The sequence below is a fragment of the Dasypus novemcinctus genome, chromosome 16 (assembly GCF_030445035.2).
Source record: "Dasypus novemcinctus isolate mDasNov1 chromosome 16, mDasNov1.1.hap2, whole genome shotgun sequence".
NCBI classification, from domain to species: domain Eukaryota; kingdom Metazoa; phylum Chordata; class Mammalia; order Cingulata; family Dasypodidae; genus Dasypus; species Dasypus novemcinctus.
In genome coordinates, this window is record NC_080688.1 from 49,398,657 (window position 1) to 49,421,974 (window position 23,318).

Sequence of the window (23,318 nt, forward strand, 5' to 3'; positions counted from 1 at the left end):
TGTTAAGCAAATAACATGCAATGGCTGGCTTAAACAATGGGAATTTATTAGCTCACAGTTTTGAGGCTTGGAAAAAATCCAAATCAGGGCAATGCTTTCTTTTCAAAGAAAAGAAAAACTTCTAGGGCTGGAGGCAATCTTTGGTCCTTGGTGGCCTTTTCTGTCCTCTCCCTTCTCTTTAGGGTTCTGTTGGATTTCAGCCTCTTGCTTCCCACACCTTTTTCCTGTATCTATCTGAATTTCATTCTGCTTATAAAGGACCCCAGTAATAGAATTAAGACCCAAACTGATTGAGGTGGGCTACACCTTAACTGAAATAACCTCATCAAATTTCCCACTTACAATGGGTTTATACACATTTTAAGGAATGGAATAAGTTTAAGAACATGTTTTTTTTTTTTTTTCAGTACATCCAGCTCCAGACCACCACAATCTCCATAGAAAAATTTCAGAACTCTGTTTAGAACATGCATGGAGTAATTGGCTTCACCCTATTCATCCTATATTCTACTCACAGTTGATGACTAAAAAGGACATAATTACACATGTTCATATCTCCCTGCCCTCTGATTTAATCACTTTGTAAAAGCCTGATCATCCTTAGAAAGCTGGCTCAAGAATCAACTCCTGTATGTGGTTCTCTTAATCTTAGACATAATTAAGTGCTTTCCCTTCTACATTTGTACAACATTTAATCTTATGCCCTGTACAGGGCATGGCATTATATTTTATTCAACCATGTGCCTTTTTTCCACCAGGCTAATATCCTTGAGAACAGTGAATATATGCTCTTTAATTCTCAGCCATACATTTAATTCACTCTACATTTGCTAAAGGTTTTAGAATTTGCTTATAACTAGATGACTCATTTAAAAGCTGTTCATAAAAAAGCTGTAGAAATATTATTCTTCCTCTTTTTACTTTTCAACATTACTTAAGTTTAGTCAAATTAATTATGTGTTTATCTTTGTTAATTGGCAAAAGGTATGGCCACAGTTACTCAATATATTAGTATTTTCTTTCTAGGCGAGTTTACCCCAGAAATGCAATTGCGTATAAGGCAAGAAATTGAGAAGGAAAAGAAAACCGAACCTTGGAAAGAAAAATTCTTTGAAAGATTTTATGGAGAAAAGTAAGTACTAGAGCATTTTTTCTCATTTCTCTTAGAAGGAAATGAAAATGTAATTCTCTGCCTCACATAGCATACTCATGTGCTGTAAAACTTAATAAATCTGTGATAAAAGGCAATAGTCCTTCCGTGTAAGAAATTGCAGGTAAAATTATAATGGCATATCAGCACTTAAATTTTTAAAAATGCATTTTCAAAGGTTTATAACTTGTCCATAAAAATTCATTTTCTACTGAAAATAGCATATGAAATCCTATAGAAGTCAGTTGTGGTTTTCTTAAATGGATTTCAGTAAAATTCTTCTGTTTTTGTTCCAACTACTTTCATTAACGAATACTTTAGAGATAAGTAGTTTTAGGTACGTACTTTCTTCTCACATTTTTCCAAATACGTTGGTTGTGCATATGCATTTTAAGTTTTTGTGTTTAGTCCTTGTATTGGGTGACTTTGTCTGAGGTATTACTCTTCACATTTTCCTCTGAGTATAATATGTATTTATTTTGTGTGTGTTTCTTTTCTAAGTAATACCAATCACAATTGTGTGTGACAGTGACAGCCAACTCGAAAGTAGCGTTACTTCCTTTGTCTCACAATAGCAGAGGCCTTTTGATCTAATTTCATAAATTGTGTAGACTGGGGGACAAGCATGCCAGGAGGAATCTCCCGTGTGAATTCTTCATGGAAAGGAATCGGCAGCTTAATAGACTGCTTACTCGGAGTAGGCTAGCCTTTGGTGACTTGTCCCTAATAGCAGTACTCTTGAGTAAGAAGGCCTGTTGGTAATTGCTGCTTCAGGACTCCTGGATGCATTAGCAAAATCAAATAGTAATAATTAATGACTTTACTCAGAAATTAAAAATGTGGCAGCTGGTTATATACCTTCAGGTATAGTCACCAGAAGCCCAAGCCTGGCCCAAGCCTGGCTTCATCAAAAGCCCCAATGGAGCTTTTAAAAATAAGTACAGATGCCCGGGATCTACCCCAAACATACTGATTTAGAATCTCCTGCCCAGGCATCCATATTTTAGGGAGTTTTCTAGTTGGTACTGATGCCCAGCAAGATTAAGAACCCTGGAAGACAACACTGAAGACCACTCAGGAACCCTCCCCCTCCTTTTGTCTATAACAAGGAAAGTCGGGAGTCCTCTTGGTAGTAATCACAGAAGCATAATTGAGGTAGCAACCTCCAGAGCACTGGTCCTTAATTTTTGTTGAGTGACAGACCTGTTCTTTTATTCATCAATTTTTATCCAGCATTTCCTCTGTGCCAGATACTGTTTTAGATGCTGGAAGCACAGTCATCTGTAGAACTTTCCCAAGGCTCTGTACTCAGAGGCCTGAAGTTCTCAGGAGCTCATTTTACAGAGAGCTCTCCTTAATGCAACCATAATTATGAATCATACTCTGGTTCCAATATCTTTCTAAGAGCTTTGAAATATTATTTCATCCCCCAAACAGCCCCATAAGATAGATACTCTTATTATTATTCAGACACACAAAATCTTTAGGATCATTGTATGCCCATGTTCATACAATGAGATTAATTAATTTGCTCAGGGACTTAATCTTGCAAACTCTTTCCAGAAAAATCCACACAATACACACACTTATGCCTATAAAACTTAGTTCATATCAGATCATAGGTGAATTTCGGACATTTCATTGACTAGCCATCTTATTTTGCTGCTCCTATAATCCCTGTTTTCCCTGTATATGTGGAATTTTTCCTAACACCAGACAACTTTCAGTTGACTGATACCATAGACCTTTTCATTGTTCTAAGATTTTCCATGAATTTTGCCATCCAAATTCACTTCTATTTAAGATCTGTCTAGTTTAGTTCTCTTCTATTTGTTTGAAATCTTTATTATGGTTATTATTGACTTATTCTGCTATAATTGTGATACTATTAGTTATTTAGAGATCACCAGTATAATAATGCCAACTCAGAATTATAAGGGTCCAGTGGTTTGTGATCTACAATCTGGAGTTAGGATTTTCCTTTTTGAGGTGTGTGGTATGCTCTGAAGATTTTTTTTTAATGACTTATGTACTTGTAAGTCTATTTTCCCATGAAAATATTAAAATGTTGACATATCTATTTTATAAAGTGCTGTTTAATATTTACAGTATATATAAAAATTATTTCCTTATGCATATGTACATTTAATAATATCCTTAATTACCTGGAAGAAATTTGGCTTTCAGTGGTTAGATTTATGTAAGTTACATACTTCACCAAATACCAATGGTATCTCTGCTTGACCCAGATCCAAGGGACCTTGTTTCTTGCTTTTTATTGATTACTGTGCTTTAATTTTATCTGTAATGTAATAGTTCTGCTCTTTTCTATATTGTGTGGTTCTAAATTGTAGCTTAGTTTGAACCAATCTTAGGAAAAGTTGAAAGGAAAGAAATAATTATGAAGACAGTATCTATTCTCTCCTTATCAGAGCCTTCTGAAGTGCTATGATCAAATATCCAAAAAGGTGTATTTGATTTTATTTGCTTTCAATTTGATGATTTTATTCAAGAAAAGGTTAAAGTGTATTTCACTAAGGTATTCTCTTGTATCAATACTGTTATAGCTGTATTTCATCATCCATATGTGTTTCTTCTTCCAGAAATGTTCTCTTCCCTTCTGATTATTTTTCTTATAGCTTCTACCTTAATTTAACCTCATTTGGAACAACATCATTTTTCTACTATCTGATGCTGAAGTTACTTGTAACTTATAATGGCAAGAAATATTGGTTTATAATATTCTTGATTGTAACCTGATAAGCCTTGCCTTATGACCTGAACATTAGGCTGGATTATTTCTTGATTTTCAGTACTTGTATGGAATGTATTAACAGTAAGGAATTTACATGAAGGCACTTAAAAGTCTTGCCAGAAATAATTATAATGTCCCCTAATAGGTTTGCTACACTTTCGTAAAATTTGCATCTTAGGTTGTGTTGTTATCTTAGGTTAGGCATTTAGATGCTGAATAACACCTCTTCCAATAGTTTCAGCAAACTTACTTTAGGAAGCCATTTTGATTTCAGAATTTTACAACTCAATCATTTTCCATTCACCTTATTTGCTCATATTGCATTCCCTGAAAAAAAACTGCAAATTTTTCTATCTACAGGGCATCTTTCTACTTTCTGACTTTTAAGACAATTTAGATCTTATAAATTCTTTTGCCACCTCTCCCATATTTTCTAAATCTTTTGTAGTCTGTAACTTGCCATTTTTGTGGAATGTCTAAGTGATCACAAACTGACTTGTTTAGTAAATTTAAAGTTATTTGTTCCCTTTACTGACATTTGTTAAGGTTCATACTTTCTTGGTTACAAAAGAAAAATCTATATCTTTCATAACCAGAGATAGCATTCATTTGGGTAAGATTATTAAAGTAGTAGAGGAATTAAGTCACCATAAACTAGTCTAAATAAATTAATCAGGTTACTTAGGAATTTTAGTAAGTATAAAATGAATTTGGTGTGTTCACTTCTATCAAATGCTGTATTTGTGAGTGGTCCAGACTGTAGCTTTCATGTCTTGTGGTTGAGAGATAATTCATTATCTCTCATTTCTGTTCAGGTTGGGCATGTCAAGAGAAGAATCTGTGAAGCTCACTTCTGGACCAAACAATGGTGGAACTGAAAGCAGTTCCTCATGTGGGACCTCTGGTCTTCCGGTTTCTTCTGCACAGTCACCTTTGGAAGAGCAGCAGCTGAAAAGTATGAAAAGCCCAGACTCTCCAGAACCTGATTTCTGTGCCACACTTTGTCCTATAGTGGAGGTTCCATCTAAAGATATGATGGCAGAATCTGAATCAGAGGATTTCTTGATCCCTGAGGAATCTTTGATTCAGGAGGAAATTGCAGAAGAGGTAGAGACTAGTATATGTGAATGTCAGGATGAAAATCATAAGACACTACCTGAATTTTCTGATGAGTCTGGAAGTCCAATCAACTCCCAAGAAGAGCCTCAAATAGCACCTCCCCAGGATAACCTAGAATCCTGTGTTGTAATGAATGATGTTTTAGAAACATTGCCTCCTATTGAAATTAAGGTGGAAGAGAAACCAGAATCTCCCCAGGAAGAAATGTCAGTTGTTATTGATCAACTGGAAGTCTGTGACTCTCTTATACCTTCTACTTCATCTGTGAATCATGCCAGTGAAACAGAACATAAGGAACCAGAGACCTCGAGAGAGACCAATACTCCAACAATACAAACAGGCTCATCTTCTTTAGAAGGCCAGTTTCCAAATGAAGGAATTGCTGTCGATATGGAGCTACAGAGCAATCCTGATGAACAGCTTTCTGAAAATGCTTGCATCTCTGAAACTTCCTTCTCATCTGAGAGCCCAGAAGGAGCCTGTACCAGCCTGACATCTCCGGGGGCTGAAACCCAGTCGACTTCAGAAGAATCATGTACTCCAGTGTCCCTTGAGACAGCATTTTGTTCTGAGGTGTCCAGCACTGAAAATATAGACACATTTAACCAGAGAAAGTCCACTGATGAAAACCTTCATGCATCTTTGATATCAGAAATATCTCCAATATCCACTTCACCTGAAATATCAGAAGCATCTCTAATGTCGAACTTACCTTTAACATCTGAAGCATCCCCAGTATCAAACTTGCCTTTAACATCAGAAACATCACCAATGTCTGATTTACCTTTGACATCAGAAACTTCTTCAGTGTCTTCCATACATCTCACATCTGAGACCACTTTTGTGTCCAGTTTACCGTTCCCTGGAGAAACATCTCCAATTTCTAATTCTTCCATGAATGAAAGAATGGTCCAACAACAAAGAATGTCATCTTCCATAGCTGAAGAACCACTCTCCCCACAGAAAAGTGAACCTTCCCCCTCTTCCAAGCCCCTGGGAGAGAGCCTTCTTTCTCAGCAGAAAACTCCATCAAATACTCCCGAACCAATCAAAATGGGTTCTTCCTCCACTGCACCAGAAGCATTTCCACCTGAAGAATTGCACAGTAAGACCCTAAATCAACAGCCTTGTAAATCACATGTTGAAAATGAGAAGACCTACTCTGCTTCTATTCCAGAACTTCCTTCTCCAGAAATGATCAAAGTTAAAAATCATGGTGTCCTGCAACGAACAGAAAAGAAAGGGGTGACCTCACCATTGGAATTACCTGTCTTTTCTGAAGAGACAGAGAGTAAGGGAAGTGAGCTTCCATCAGGTAAATTACAAGACAAGCAATATGTTTCATCTGTGGATAAGACTTCATTTCCAGAAGTCTCTAGAAATAAAACACATAAGCAAGGGAGCACCCAGAATCGGTTAGAGACCTCACATACTTCCAAGTCATCAGAGCCTGCCAAGTCACCTGATGGGATAAGAAATGAAACCAGGGAATCAGAGATATCAAAGAGGAAAACAGCAGAGCAGCACAGCTTTGGAATCTGTAAGGAAAAGAGGGCCAGGATAGAAGATGATCAGTCAAATCGTAACATGTCATCTAGCAACCAACCTGAGAAAGAACAGCCTCCAAGAGAGGAACCCAGGGTTCCACCTCTGAAGGTATGGTATTTTAAAATATGGCAGTTTCATAGGCTTTTCTTTTGGATTCTGGATGTTCCATGTGATGAGGTACTTAATTTTTCAAGAATAAAGTAGGTTTTCTTCCTTCCAGGTTTTATGTGTCGGTTTATAACCTAATCATCCTAGCACCCAGATTAATATTCAAAGATCCTCTGAAAGTGCATTGAGCTCATATGAGAAGGTCAGATGCACATCCATATTTAGACATTGGCAATTAAGGAAAAAAGAACTGGGGAGAGGAGCGCAGGCCTGGAGGAGATGGCAAGCCACTCAAGACACCAGGCTTCTGGCATTCTGAGGTGTAAGACAATTGAAGAAATTTGAAAGATAATTCAGTAGGATGAGGGAAATACCCTAAAGAGATGAAGGTACATTACATTCCTTCATGATCCAGCTTGCTTTGAGCACCACTGAAGCCTAATAGAGAGGACCTGGCCTTGTTAAATGTATCTTGAATAAATCATATGTCTTTGTGAACTCTGAGGGAGAAATCCTTAGATATACAAATATATAAATCCTATCTTTTTATTACCAAGATAGTAAAGAGGTCTTTAACTTCACAAAATAACGAAGCCATGTAGACTGACATTCCAATTTAATATGCTTTCTCTTGACCTTAGATAGGTTTCTACTCTTTGTTTAAAAAAAAGTAATTATACACGTTGACTCTGCCCAGATAAACTGAAAATTAAGGTTAATTCACATGAAACCCCGTTTAGTAACAGAAAAAAATCATATCCACTATAATTTGCACTTATTCAGTGCTTTATATTATCTTACAAGAATAGTGGATTTTTTAAAATCATAGGATCAATTTAGAATCATAAACATACTCAAGCTTTGTTTTCGTTCCTCTCTTTAATTTTGCTGGCTGAATATCTACTTGTGTATGACTTTTTGCCACAAGGTTTACTTTTTAAGAGTTGTTGCAATTATTCTGTTCGATAAGAAAGGCTTATTTAAATATCATTCTAGAGATGTTAAAGATGAGTGCTAAGCTCCAATTAATAACCCATTATATATTTTACTTCCTGAAGCAATGGAAAGAAAAAAAATATATTTTTATAGGAAATATTTTTAAACACACCAGTTTGATGTTTTTTTATAAAAACTTAATTTTTAAAATTATAGGCACTTATTTAAGGATGGATGGATAGATGGATGGACAAATGGAAAGAGAGGAAACTACTACAAATTTGACATTTGTTTGGCTTTTGAGTTCTTTAGTATATCTAGTTTTAATTTTTGAAATATTTTTGATTTTTTAGACTAAAGGAAATATGTAAAGAAGAGAAAATTTAATCCCTCTTGCTAAATTCGCCTTTTCTTGAAAGGCTTTGGATTAGAAGAAAGACTTGACAAGCAGTTTGAAAGTGAGAAATGAGATAGCTCAGGAAGATAATTCCATCTATCAAAATCTCAAGGCATAATTCTAAGTTGATGTTATCCTGCAATGTGTGCCAAGTGATTGTAACATAAATATCTATATGTTAAGAAGAGAGATCCATATTCTCTAGGGAAAGCTTTTTTCTAGGTGGCAGGGTAAGAAAATTTAGAGAATATGTAAACTGCCCTGAATTAGGAGTACCCCCAGACAAACAACAGACTCTGTTTTTTCCAATGGTAAAATGTCGGTTTGGAGTAGATACCTTCTAGCTTCGGTGGCTCTAAGATGGTTCTTAGCGCCAGGAACGTCACAGGTGCTGCTATGGCACCTGGTTTTGGTTGTTCTATCTTTTGCCTCCTGATTTGGTCATGGGGTTTATGAACATGACTCTGAGGGTCTCTTAATTAACTTCTCTAGGTAAAGAGTGTCGAGGACATTTACCTAATTCAGCAGATTATGGATGATCAATATCAAAAGAAACTAGCCAACCATACTTTCTTTCAGAGGCAGAAAATCAAAGGCCCTTGCTTTTGTGAAAACGAATTAATAATAAAATCCTTTTGGAAAGCAGAACGCTCTCACCAGCATTCCTTCTTTACAACAGCTCTGTGAAAGAAACAGACCAGAGACAACTAGGCTCATTTTACAACTGAGTTTACAAACTTTTAATATGTGTTTTTATATATGTGTAAGGCAGTGTGTTAGGTGATATGGGAAGACATAAAAGCCATACAGTCTCTGGCTCGGAGAGGTAATTCGAGAATCTGAGGTACACAGCGATTTACCTAGGAAAACAAAGCCTTTTTGTGTAAAGCTCCGGTGAGAATTCCAGCCTCCTGATTTCTTAGCCAGAGCTTTGAAATTTGGATCAAATTAAGAAAGATAAACTCAAGTAGTCCTAAGGCCTCAGTTTTTGAGGGACGGCCAGGAAGATATCTTACAAATTAAGTATCTCTAAGTCTTTGTAGCTAACCTCATTTTAAGATGCATTAACTTTGTTTCCATTTATATGAGGCAGTAAGAAGATCCTTCGTCTCCCTGCTGATGTTTTGTAGATTAAAAATGAAGATTAAAATTCTAATTTTCACACTCATGCCGCATTTATTGTTGCCGTTTACCCGAAAGGCCCGTTCAGGGATTGAGGTGGGTTCGTTCCACTTTATGAGAGAAATCAGCTAGTCCTTTCCCTTGCATTACCATGTTCTCCATGCCTCCTGGGTGATCAGACTTATGACACGCTGTATCTTTCCATTCTCCTCTTCCTTTAGATCCAGCTTTCCAAAATTGGGCCACCTTTTATCATCAAGAGCCAACCCGTCTCTAAACCGGAGTCTCGAGCATCCACTAGCACATCAGTCAGTGGCGGAAGGAACACGGGGGCCAGGACCCTCGCCGATATCAAGGCCCGGGCCCAGCAAGCACGAGCCCAGCGCGAGGCTGCCGCCGCCGCCGCCGTAGCCGCTGCCGCCAGCATCGTCTCGGGAGCCATGGGGAGCCCCGGTGAGGGTGGGAAGGCAAGAACCCTGGCCCATATCAAGGAGCAGACAAAGGCTAAGCTCTTTGCAAAGCATCAGACCCGAGCCCACCTCTTCCAGGCCACCAGAGAGGCTCGGGTGCCGCCGCTCAGCTCAAAGGAAGGGCCCCCAAACTTAGAAGTCCCTTCTCTTCCTGAAGCAAAAATTGAAGGTTCGACAGGTGTCATTATTGTTAATCCAAACTGCAGATCTCCTAGCAACAAGTCTGCGCACCTCCGGGAGACCACCACCATCCTACAGCAGTCTCTTCACCTGACTAAACTTCCAGAAACTGCCACTGATTTATCTGTGCATAGCTCTGATGAAAATGTACCTGTGCTACATTTATCTGAGAAAATTGTTTCATCTACCTCTTCTGAAAATAGCAGTGTGCCCATGCTTTTTAATAAAAATTCTGTCCCTGTGTCTGTCTGCAGCACTGCTATGTTGGGAGCAATTCAAGAACATCCCTTTGTGAGTTCTGTTGATAAATCCTCCGTTCTGATGTCTGTGGACAGTGCAAACGCTACAATTTCTGCTTGTAATATAAGCATGTTAAATACCGTCCAGGGGACTGACACTCCATGCATAGACATTATGCCAAAATGTATTGAAAACACTCCTCTTCCAGCCGCTACTGAGAGCTCAAGCGTATTGAGCTCCCTGGATGATAAGCAGGTGCTCATCTCCAGCAGCAGTGCTGGTAACCATGTCTCCAATCAGTTCACCTCGGTGCCAGCTCCCTCCATCGGAAATAGTTTGCCAAACCATCTCTCCACTAGTTCGGTCTTGATTCCCCCAGCGGGAATTAACAACAGATTTCCCTCGGAGAAGATAGCCATGCCTGGGAGTGAAGAGCAAGCTGCCGTATCCATGGGAACCACTGTGAGAGCAGCCCTGGGCTGCAGTGACTCAGTAGTAGTCACAGACTCTCTGGTCGCACGCCCACCCATTGCAATGTTTACTGGAAACATGCTACCAATAAACTCTTACGATAGTCCTCCCAAGTTGAGCACTGAAAGCTTGGAGAAAAATCCAGGGCCTCAAAACAGGGCAGACAATTCCGGAAAACCTCAGCAACCACCAGGGGGCTTTGCACCAACGGCCGTAAACAGATCGATCCCGTGTAAGGTCATTGTCGACCACAGCACCACGCTCACCTCTAGTTTGTCTCTGACTGTCTGCATCGAAAGTGCGGAAGCCAACTTAGACCTCCAGAGCAGGCCGGTGAGGACGGAAGTAGCCGTGCAGCCGTGTCCCCAGGTGTCTGTGATCAGTAGGCCTGAGCCCGTTGCAAGTGAAGGCATAGATCATGGTTCTAGTTTCATCGCTGCATCGGCAGCAAAACAAGACTGTAAGGCGTTGCAGGCCACCTGCACGAGTCGCCGAGAATTGCCCCTCGTTCCAGACAAGTTAACTGAGGTGGCTGCTCCTAGTCATGGCTTTGCCGAGCAGGCACGTGGCCCAACTGCTTTCAAAACCGAAGCAGACACAACGTGTAGCAATCAGTATAATCCAGGCAACCGGATTTGCTGGAACGATGATGCAGTGAGGAACACAGGACAGCCCCTGGTTACTCACACGGGTTCGAGTAAGCAGAAGGAATACTTAGAACAAAACTGTCCAAAGACCGTCAAAACTGAACACACCTGCTTCCCCCACATACCAGAAATTCACCCCAGGAATCTCATAACAAACGTCACTCTCCCTGTGAAATCTGAACCTCATGACACGGACAAAGGCTTTAGAATGGACACCGAAGACTTCCCTGGCCCTGAGCTGCCCCCTCCATCTGCAGAAGCAGCCCCGAGTGTGCAGAAAACACAGAATGCAAAGGCTTCCACCTCCAGTCCCATGGAAGAGGCTATTTCCTTGGCTACAGATCCCCTGAAAAGACCTGGGGCAGGAACATCCAGCTGTCGTTTGTCATCAGTAGAGGCAAACAACCCTCTGGTGACACAGTTACTGCAGGGCAACCTGCCTTTGGAAAAAGTGTTGCCACAGCCTAGATTGGGAGCCAGGCTCGAAATTAACAGGCTTCCCCTGCCTCTTCAAACTACCTCGGGGGGTAAAACAGCATCAGAGAGGAACGTCGTTGAAATGCCATCTAGCTCTCCAAATCCAGATGGTAAGGGCTACTTGGCAGGGACTCTGGTTCCATTGCAAATGAGAAAGCGAGAAAACCACCCCAAAAAGAGAGTGGCCAGGACTGTAGGGGAACACACTCAAGTGAAATGTGAACCTGGGAAGTTGTTAGTGGACCCTGATGGGAAGGGGGTGCCTTGTGTCATCAACTCTGGCCTGAATCAGCTCGGGCACAGCCAGCCATTTAAGCAAGAGTGGCTGAGCAAGCACTCCATGCCGAACAGAATTGCTCACAGCCCTGAGGTCAAACAGCAGAAGCGGCTGCTCCCTTCATGTAGCTTCCAGCAGAACCTATTTCATGTTGACAAGAATGGCAGCTTCCACCCGGAAGCCAGTACCTCACACAGACAGCAGTTTTACCAAATGCCTCTGGCTGCAAGGGGCCCCATCCCCACTGCAGCTCTGTTACAGGCCTCTTCCAAGAGCCCAGTGGGCTGCAATGCATTTGCCTTCAACAGGCACATTGAACAGAAAGGTTTGGGAGAGGTCAGTCTTTCTTCAGCACCTCATCAGCTAAGGTTAGCCAACATGGTATCCCCCAACATACCCATCAAAGAAGGTGACGACGTGGGAGGCACTGCACACGTAATGCCAAACAAAGCGCTAGCACATCCTCCACCTCCACCACCACCACCACCACCGCCTCCACCTCCACCCTTGGCTCTTCCCCCACCTCCTCCACCACCACCTCCGCTACCTCCACCTCTTCCTAATGCAGAAGTCCCATCCGACCAGAAACAACCGCCGGTTACCATGGAAACCACTAAAAGACTCAGTTGGCCACAGTCCGCGGGCATATGTAGCAATATAAAATCGGAACCTCTTTCTTTTGAGGAAGGTTTAAGCAGCAGCTGTGAACTGGGCATGAAACAAGTTTCTTATGACCAGAATGAAATGAAAGAACAGTTAAAAGCATTTGCGCTGAAAAATGCAGATTTCTCTTCCTATTTGCTTTCTGAGCCACAAAAGCCTTTTACCCAATTAGCTGCTCAGAAAATGCAGGTGCAGCAACAGCAGCAGCTCTGTGGAAATTATCCAACAATACACTTTGGTAGCACGAGCTTCAAAAGGGCAGCATCTGCAATTGAAAAGTCCATTGGGATTTTGGGAAGTGGCTCCAACCCTGCCACAGTCCTGCCTGCCCAAAATGCTCAGATGCCCACTCAGAACTTTGCCGACAGCAGCAATGCGGAGGAGCTGGAACTGAAATGCTCTTGCCGGCTGAAAGCCATGATTGTGTGCAAAGGCTGCGGGGCCTTCTGCCATGACGACTGCATAGGTCCTTCAAAACTCTGTGTAGCTTGCCTGGTGGTACGATAAGAGCTGAGTGAAAGATGCAGTATCCCTTTTCAACACGGAAAAGCCAAACAGCATCAGCAGCAACAAATTGAATAACTTGGTGTTTTATATCATGCTAATTTATTTTACTGTGGAACAGCTTCTCTGTTCTCCTTGAGATTACTATTTTCTTGTTTTTTGCTTAAAGGACAGGATGCATCCCAGCTAAATGGCCCAGCAGCATGTCTTTTGCATATTTAAGTTGCCGTTCTTTCCCAGCTTTGGAAAGTTTCTGACCATGTATATGCAGGTCACTGCCCCATTCTTTTTTTTTTTTTTCCTTGTTGTAGATAGGAAAAAGGAAAAATTGAATTACTTTATAAGAAGAAGAAATACAGATGTCGAAGGAATGGTAAAAGTGATTTAAGGTGGTTCCACATTCTTCTGTCGATTAGCCATTACAGTTAAGAGTTTCCACAATCGACTGTTCTGGACCAACCTTTACTATGATGACTAAATCATATTTGAAAAAGGGAATCTGATTTAAATATATGATTCCTTACATTTACTCATATCACAGAAGGTGCATTAAAGGAGGTATGCTATTCATGAACTCCACTGTCCTTATTCTCTCTCTTCCCTATTTACTCTTTTCACAGAGATAATGGCAGAATACCTGGATCTGCCTTAGTTTTTATTCATACAGCATAGAAAAATGTGTCGTACACCGGAAACTGCAGCATGGGCCTCCAGTCCAGTCATTTGGTTCTGGCCCTTTGCCACCTGATAATGTATGATTGGCTGCTGATGAACAGGAGTAGGCCACAGGTTTTTGGAACTTCGTGTATGGCTTTTTAGAGCAAGTTTGCCCTAAGTCAAAAAGTAAGGAAGAAATAAAATGCTGTATATGCAAACACACACATGGGTTGATTATGTAAATATTAGTCCATTCTCTTCATTCTAATACAACTACTAGATATTAAAATTGGGGGGGGGAGGGGTGGATAATCATAGCCCTTTATTGATGACACCAATGCATTATGGCTCCTGCCGTGACAGAGGTTGGCCATCACTTAAAGTGTCATTGGTGATAAAAGGGACTACAGAAGGCTGAAGTGTTGACATTCTTTTGAACGATTTGATTTTCTTCTCATGACTTATGATCTTTTTAAGTATATTTAACTCTGAAACAGTCCTAATTTAAAAAATTGTTCTAGGTATGACATTTTTTTGTCCTCAGGTGAATTCAATACATTATTCGTATTTGGGGGAATGGAACTGTTTTTGAAAAAGGGATACTGCATCTTACAATTATCTTCAGTGTTTATCCAGTAAAGTCTGTGTTGGGTATTTTAGCTACATTCCATGTACTTTGGCCATCATCATGCTGGAGAACAGCTGTAGTTCAGGAGGCTCAGTTCCCTAAAGCAAGTTCAGAAGCACATGCACATTGTGGAAAGATGAAAGAAAACAAAAACCATGCCCTTTTAACTTCAGATCACAGAGCACAAAATGTGGAGTGCCATTAACCCATTGATGGATTGTGGCTGTAGAGTAAAAATGAAAGCATAGGGGAAAACAATCTATATCCAGGGTAAGAATGACCAATATTTCCACATGGGATCATCCTAATCAACGTAAACTTTTTAACATTCCCTTAAAATACTTTTTAAAAATTAACTGGAATGAGCAGAAATTACATTCCTGGAAAATAACTTGAGATTTTTAAAAATAATAACTACGGTGTATGTTTTTACTCCATATTTATTGTGATGTTGCCAAATTTCTTTAGGTGGTAGAGATGTCATTTTTATTAACCAATTGCTGATACTGAAACATACATCACCTTTAAAAAAAAATAAAAAAGAAAAGAAAAGACCTGCCTCCATGGCTGTGATTCAGTGCTTCAATCCTGTCACTTCTGTTTTTCATATTAAAATTTTGCGAAATTTTCCATTGAGAAAATTAGCAATGCACTTAACCAGCCTTTCCCAAGGAATTCAGCATAAATCCCAGCAGATCCTTAGTTAACTCTGTGGACCAGGTTGTGTTTCAGTGTCATTTTTATCTGGTTTTTATGATCTGCTTGGCTCTGATATGGCTTCAATTCAGAAGATCATGCTGTAGTCTCACAGTGGGGAACCTCTAAAATATAGGCACTTGCAAGCCAATTTCCTCTTCCATATTCAGTTGCCATTATATCAGTTGTCAGATACTGTCTACACCAGCAGATTGAAAAACATATCAGTAGCTGACAAGGTGTTGGAAGAAACTCCAGTCTACGGAACCTTTGCACTCTGCGTGTGAGGGACAAATGAAGCTGATGTGATACTGAGATCCTTATCAGCTCTGTCATTGTTGAATACTGCCTGCAAGTTGCTTACTGGAGATCAAAAATTGTCCTTCTGTATGTTTTGATATTTCACCTCCTAGGTTTGGAGAATCAGTAGATAATAGTGGATGGATCTTATCCCCCAACTATGAAGAAAGCATTCAAGTAAAAACAATTTTTCTGCACCCTTGCTCTTTTTTTGCCCCCGTTCTGGTTCTTACTATCCTCATATGGTTTAAAACATTGAAAAATTAATATCTTTGAGCTAAAAAATAATGGAAATGAAAAATTCAGAAGTAAAATGTGAGTCAGATATTCTATAGATGTCCATTTGATAGATGTACAAAAGCCAGGATGTTTGAATTACCCTAATAGGTTTATAGTTTCCTGACCCACAGGTGTCTGCCTTTGTGCAAATGGAGTATGTTATTTACTACACGGTTTTTGTGGCGTAATGTGCAAAATTTAATGTATGCATTATCCTGGTTATTGGACGCTATTAGATCCCTATCAGGAATAGAACTTGCACATGTAACATGTTTTGTTTTGTTTTTTTCTTGAGTCTCAAAAGGGTGCATTTCCCGAAGTAGCACTTTTGGAGCAGGGGAAGGAAGAAAACTGCTTTTCCCAGTCCAGTCCTGCTCTTATATGATATGCATATGCCTGAGGTATATAAAGACATTTAGATAGTTCATGGGCATGTTAATAAGAGTGTTCTGATGCAAATTCATTTCCAAAATGAAAATATTTTTCCTTCCCCCAAGTGAGAATAGGAGAAATCTTGGTAAGCTGACCACCATGGTTATATATAATATTTCCCTGCTAAGGTCTAATTTGAAGTGAAAAAAACAAAAAACACTTGAAAACAAACCTATGAGGTTGAACCTTTTAGCTATAAAAACTTTGTAGTGGTATGTGTTTCCGGGATGAGCTATAGAGGGTTTAGTTGATTTCTGGGCCTTGGATCGTCTTACTCAGTTAAAAATAAAGTCTGGTGCATATGGTACTTTATAATGCAGTCAAGAGTAAGACTCCTTGATGCTGCGCTGCAGCCCCATTTCCTTTACAAACACTCGCACAATTTCAGAGGAGGAGGATTACTGTGGCTTCTGATTTCCCCGGTCCTCCATGCTACGGAGAAATCCCAGATTATAGAAGCTCGAAGCCAAGTTTAGGGTAGCATCCGCTGTGTGGCGCTGAGGCCCAGCACCTGATGGGAAATACCCCACTGAAGGAGCAGAGCCCACAGTCAGTGCCCATCTGTGTTTCCAGAGAACAATGTGAAGAGTCCTAGGAAAGGAACTCATCAGACTGTCAGGGGACTATGTAGCCCAATGCCACTGAATATAAAAATCCTGTCTTCAAGTCCTCATGCTTTGTCACTGTAAAATGAACAAAAAGCATTTATACTCTTAAAGGAGCTGCTTTTTTTTTTAATAGCGCACACTATTTCTCTTTGTACTCTTTGATAGTTGCAGAATAATTTAGACTGTAGAAAAGCTTTGTTGTATTTGTACTGTTCATGAATGTTTCAAAGAAAGTGCTTTACTTGGTTGCCATAATTTTCTTGTACTGCTGTATTTTCCCCTCTGCTTCATAGAAACCTAATCTGATTCATATTTTCAGTACAGATTTGATTTGTTTTTAAGTGTGTTTATGTGTACTTTTTTTTTTTGGTCAGTATTCTGAATGTTTACATCTGTTTGACATTAGCCATTTAATGCCTATTTTAAAGGCTGTATTACTCTTACAGTGTAACAGCAAAATGTGAAATCAACCCAAACGTAACACGCATGACAAACACAGATTGGGGGCGAAGGCCCTGAACATACATAGACATTTTATATCAGCAAACAAAAAAGTAAAACCCTCCTTCAGTCCTCTACCAAAGAATATATTATTCCCACAGGAAAAACTCAGAAAAGGTGTGTAAACTCCTCAGAAGGGGGAGCAGTTGATTCAGTGAGACTGCTACAATTTAATACTGTTATGCTTGCTTTGATACCTGACTAAATGTGACTGAGTGCAACAAGCATTTTAAAATTTTTAGACAGTGTTTTGTTTAGAATTCAGGGATCATGCATTCTTTAATGGTGCTGTTTGTTTTTTATTTCTTTTCTACAAAGAAAGAAAGTGTTGCCTACAAAAGTGACTGCTCACAATACCATAAGTTAAATGAAATGTTTGTCTCTCCATGTTTCTGTTTTTTCCTTTTCTCAAAGTAACATTTTGGGTTTCAATATTAAAATATTCTGAAGAAAATAAAGAAATTAAACAAGAAAAAATTGTCATTTTTAACATTTTTTATGAAATGAAGTAGTTTATAAACAATATGTAATAAAGAGTAGTACATTGAAATTTTTAATTAAGAAAAAAATATAGGGAAAATAAGAACCAAATAGTGGTAAACTATCCTTCTTTTTGGTATGGTGAATTGTCAACATGTCAATTATAACTTGCTAAAGCAGGACAAACAAAACCCAAAACCTCTTTGAAATGAACAACATGCTGCTATGCTTATTGTACTAAAATTTATTTTGACACTTACATTTTCATAAAGATCTTGTTAATTCTTTATACCAAAAAGAACTGAGGTCACGTACATCGTTACCACCATATTTAATTTTAACTTTCAAAATGAACAGTACATAAAGTGATTTTTAAAAGAATTGCTTGGGCTAATTTTTCTTTAAATCCTTCATTAAATATTTTAGCTAGAGTTATTTGGAAATAATACTGTGAGCCACTAGAACAGAATTGCCTCAGTTATATTTACATAGGTTAAAGAAATATGCATATCTTTTCAGTAAGATAAATCAGAAAGCCTTTAACATAATCGACAAATCTGAGCTTAGCTGTTTTCATCTACACAGAAAATATGGTCTTCAGCCACCAGATGGCGAAAGAGTATGTTTACTTTTGGAGGAGGGAAGAATGTTCCAAATGGATGCTTGCTTCTCCAAAAACTAAATGATTATAATAATAAAAGGAAAAACGTATTCAAGTAAGTCAATGAGAATAGATATCTCTGTTTCATTAAATTATAGTCACTACAATGATGACATTCCTTTACCCTACTGCTATTTTTTTCTCTCACATTATTTACAAATGCTTTCTTGATTTTTATTTAGCATTGCAGAATATTATGTATTGTTTTCATTACATTACTCCACGTGCATCGTCTACCTTAAGATTGGTTAAATAAAATGGAAGAATCTAGCATTCTTTCAGTGACATTTATTGAAACTGTTTTGAATGCTTTATATGTTTTAATTCAATTCTCATAAAATGGGTGTAATTATACAATTTTTTGTATAAATACATAGCTATTCATTAATACATTAATGAGACCTGAATGTGAATAGCAATCTCTTTTAGGATCCAAAGTACTTGTAGCTGTCATATCCCTGATCTAAGAAGAAAAACTAATTCATTAGTGATTCATCTGTTTTGCATAGATACGTCATTGAAATCAAAGATAATTTATTTGGCTGGGACAGTAGTTGATACAGCAGAATTGGGTCCATTTGCAGATGACAATTGAATAGTATTGAATAGTATTCCTAGAAAGCACTTTTACCTCCATAAACTTGTTTTAATACTTTAGAAATACTTTTAATACTTTAGACTTAATATTTCAAGCATACACAGTTATTCACGGAGATACGCAAACATGAAAAGTAGGAATGATCAAATGTCATGGCTAATCTGGAAATCTAAATTGAGTGATAAAACTAGTCATCTTTCCTACAGAAACTTTTATGCAGGGTGCCAATGCAATTAACTACCATACATTCACTTACTAAAGGAAGATCATCTGGTCTATAAAGCAAAGCCTGAATTTTTAGCCATTTTTCTTAGTTTTTAAGTTTTGCTGGTGTATATCAAATAATATCCCCTTGTGATACCTGACAGTAAGTAGAACTGATGCTAAAAATATTTAGAATCTGGTAAGATAGATAAGAAGAATGGTAGTCAAATTAAGATATCTGCTCTTTCAACCAGCGAAGAGTGAGTGAACATCAGTTCTCTGGGTGAACATCAATTCTATGACTGAAGGCTCTCCCTGAATCTCCTTTTATGAATGGGGAGGATTTATACTTAGTACCCTCCCTGCATTTATGTGAAAACTTGTTTCTGAAGTAAAGGTAAAGTTTCTATCTACAATCTCATATATTATTTTGTTAAATATATTAAAGGCAGCTTAAAGTTTGGCTTTAACCCAAATATAATCAAATGTCCAGAAGTTTTCCAATTATGCATTTTTCCAAATGCACCGTGGATGATGTTTATAAATAGCAACATAGCCAAAGAATGAGAGCACCAGCTGCTGGAAAACATGGTTGTGGACATTTGGGGCACCTAAGAACCATCTATTTTCTGTGAGTTTGTCACAACATTTTTATTATTTTTTAGACTTGTAAATGGGAAATAGGTCTCACCTTTGATCCAAACTTATTTTTCTAGTTTCAAGTTATAGTTTTTATCTTGAGAAAACACTGCGTTCAGATATCCTCATTCTTCAGTGATGGAGGGACATACAGGGATTTAGAAGTGCTGCACTATGGTTCTGTTTTCCTTGATTCATTTGACTCTCAGGATCCACTTCTGGGACATTTTAATAACTACCAGTGCCAGGAAAACATGGTTGAACTAATTGACTGTGGCAACCACATGGGCTTCTGAGTTTTTCTACATAGAAATTATAACATTTATGAACGTCCATTTATACAGATATAAACGGCATGGTTTCTTATTTTAACAAACTTTATTGCTAATTAGTTTACATCTAAAAATGCAGAATCGTAAGGCTTAGTGTATATGTGGGGACAGTTCCATGATGGCTTCTAAGTGGAAACCACTAAGACATTATAACCCTTCTTCCTTTTATATGTGGGCTTAACGTAGTTCTTTGTTTTTTAGTGCAACACATTTTTTTTGTAAAATAACCTCTATATCTCCAAGAAAAAAAAAGCTAGGGAAAAGTTTCTTGGAATCTTAAAAAGGAACATTGAACTATTTTTTAAAATACTTTAGAGTAGGGCTCTGTGGATAACATATTGCCTCTAATTTTCTATCACTCATCTAATTTTCTCACAGCCAGAGAGCTTATTCAGAGCACATCACCTACTTTTTCATCATTAGAAGACAGGCTCTTTTACATTTATATTTTCTCATATTTTGATAGAGAATGGAAAGGTTCTTCTGTGGAAACTTTTCTGTCCAAAATGTAGATTAGACTTTGCCTGGCAAGACTGGGTATAATCAAGGATATCATTTTCTATACTTCCAGTTTTCTAATTTGGTTTCAGTAATCATTGCCAAGTCTTTACCCTTCATGGCCTGAATATGGAGGAGCGTTTATATGTTCTCTTCATTTAGATAAGCTTTTAGAGATTTAACTGTATACTACACCAATATGACAATATCCAAGATTTGTGCTGAAAACACAAACTCATTGTTAAAAAAAAAAGAAAATATTTATTAAATGCTATAGTGCTGCAAAGGATTTCACAGGCAGAATCTTATTATCATTAGAAAAGCCCTATAAGGTAGGCACTATTCTTGTATCCAGTAATAAATGAGGAAACTGAGGCTTGCAAAGTTTTAGTAATTTGCCTAAGAACATATGGGTAATAAAAATATTTTAAGCAAGTAGAAGATCTGGAGTATGGAAGAAGGTTTTTCAGAATCCAAAGCCCACCCTCTTATACAGAATGCAGTGGCTGCTACAGAGTCTGCTAGGTACTGGAGAATCCAAGAAAATTCCAAGGGCCTAGATCTTGAAATAAAGTGTAGTCTGGTGGGAAATTTAATACATTTAATTTGATGTGAAAAGACTAGCCAAGACAAGTTAAATTTCAGTGGGAAAGGGAGGAACCAAGAACCAAATGGGTGAAACAATTCAGACTTCACCCTGGAGGAGGATGAAACCTGCAGAAGTGTATCCTTTTCACACACCTGACACCAGGAGAGCGTATTCTTCCCCTGTCAGCATCCCAGTCATTCCCATGTGATGGGATTCATCAATGAAGACACTATCCCTCCTGATTACAATCTCTTCTAGGTATATAACCCTTCACACATTCCAAAGCTCTATGGCCAGACCCTTCTTCACAAATCCAGGGGCTTGTTTAGGTGTAAGTAATAGTAACAATCAATTTTTAAAATATCAATAACATATTAAATGATGTTATGGTATTACCTGATGACCTTGGTGGCCATTGACTTTTCTAATGCCTTTTAATTGATGTAACACATATCTTTATATCAAGAAGTCAAATAGTATTAAAGATTATAGTTTTTAAAAAAATAGTGCCTTGATATAAATTGCAATGTGGGTTCTTTTTCTTAGTGGAGAAGGCACTACTTCTGACTATTCATGTTGTTCAATCAGAATAAGGAAATCAGGAGCTAGCCCAGCACGTGCATATTGCAGGTATGGATTGGAGTCCAGGAACTTACTAAGACCTCACCCAGCACTGTTGAGACATATAATCTTCCCACTTTATTGCTGGTGATCACAGGAGGGAAACAGTTTGATTGCTGGGAAAAATTGAAAAGTACAGAAAAAGCAGTCAATCCAACGCTAGGATATATAGAGCCAGAGATAAACTTCACCTGTATCAATAGTCTACCAAACAAACCTTGCCTGTTGAAATGAATTCTACTGCACCACGTCCAGAATTGTAACCAGGAGCATAAGTGCTCGGTGGTCCTCTAGAGAGGCGCCTACTCTGTAGCATCTAGTAACCTATCCTCTACTGTCCATTGTCACATCACAGCTGTAAGGGTATGACTTCAGGTTATTCGTGTATCTGTCCAGTGTCCAACTCACTATTTTCCCTACAGGACAAAGGCATCTTTTTCCTCCTCCTACTTTTAAATATTTCTCTTAAAGCCATCTGTCCACCTAATGTTTTAAGTATTTAAATTGTTATTTGTATATTCTTCATCTGATAAGATCTTTATTTTTAAGCTTAGATTTAGTGAGAAATTGAATTTTCCCTATTTCTGAAGAGATGCTTTAACTTGCCCCACTTAAGGGGAGTTTGTCATCTCATGGAATATAAGCAGGGTTTACTTCTTCACATCCAATACTTGCAAGGGAAATCTGTCACCAGAAATCTGTTATTGCCAAGATGTATCCAACATTCAATGAATAAAAAATTTTCTGATCACCATCTCTATACTTGATTCCTTAAGAAAGATGAAGTTATAAGACATTTTTTTAGTATGTTGCTATTTGACAATTTTACCAAAAGAGATCCTGATAAGATGGAATTTTCTGAGAAAATGTCATTCAAATATAGCTTTCCAGGAAACATCCTACTTTCTGGAAGAGTTTAGGTATGGTTGGGGGGAATCATTGAGAAGATAGAAGTTTTGGAAAGATAAATAATCCTCCTTTGAATTCATATTAATTTCCTGATCATTTTATCCAGGTCCAGACTCAAAATATTTAGTTAATGTAGAATAAGAACCAAAATGTGGCTTTTTGTTTGTTTTTGCATCTGCTACTGGAGGAATTATACTTTGTTGTTTTAAGTAGAAAAATAAAAAGAAAAACTCTCTTGTGTTTGGTTTGTCACCAAATTTGGCTCAGTTGGAGAAAACAGCACAGATGGTCTAGCTTGCTTCAGGATTGTGGTTTCGTGCTCTGCATGATTCAACAGAGAAGGTAAATCAGCATCTGCTCATTTCATTTTTTGGTTTCACTATTGTACTAATAGCTAGTAATGTGCATTATCATTCTTTTGTCCCTAGACCTGAGCAGGAAAATGAATATTTTCTAGCTAAATAAGAGATTAGTTTTTTTTTCTATATTTTACATTCAAATTAACAAGACAATACTAAAAGCCTACCTTTGCAATCTTAAAAAGTTTGGGATTTTTTTTACTTAGAAGATCTTTGGCCCAGAAAAATTATTTCTTTTTCTATATTTTACATTCAGATTAACA

At 38.2% G+C, this 23,318-nt stretch overlaps 1 protein-coding gene across 1 annotated transcript in view; it reads left to right on the forward strand.

Moving 5' to 3' along the window:
- Window positions 1–13,638, forward strand: part of ASXL3 (ASXL transcriptional regulator 3) — a 186,424-nt gene extending 172,786 nt beyond the window's left edge. The window contains exons 10-12 of the mRNA XM_004472558.4: window positions 1,027–1,132; window positions 4,721–6,680; window positions 9,357–13,638. Coding sequence (XP_004472615.3) covers window positions 1,027–1,132; window positions 4,721–6,680; window positions 9,357–13,067 — 5,777 coding nt within the window. The 3' untranslated portion in view covers window positions 13,068–13,638. The remainder of the gene's footprint in view (window positions 1–1,026; window positions 1,133–4,720; window positions 6,681–9,356) is intronic.
- The last annotated feature ends 9,680 nt before the right edge of the window (window positions 13,639–23,318 follow it).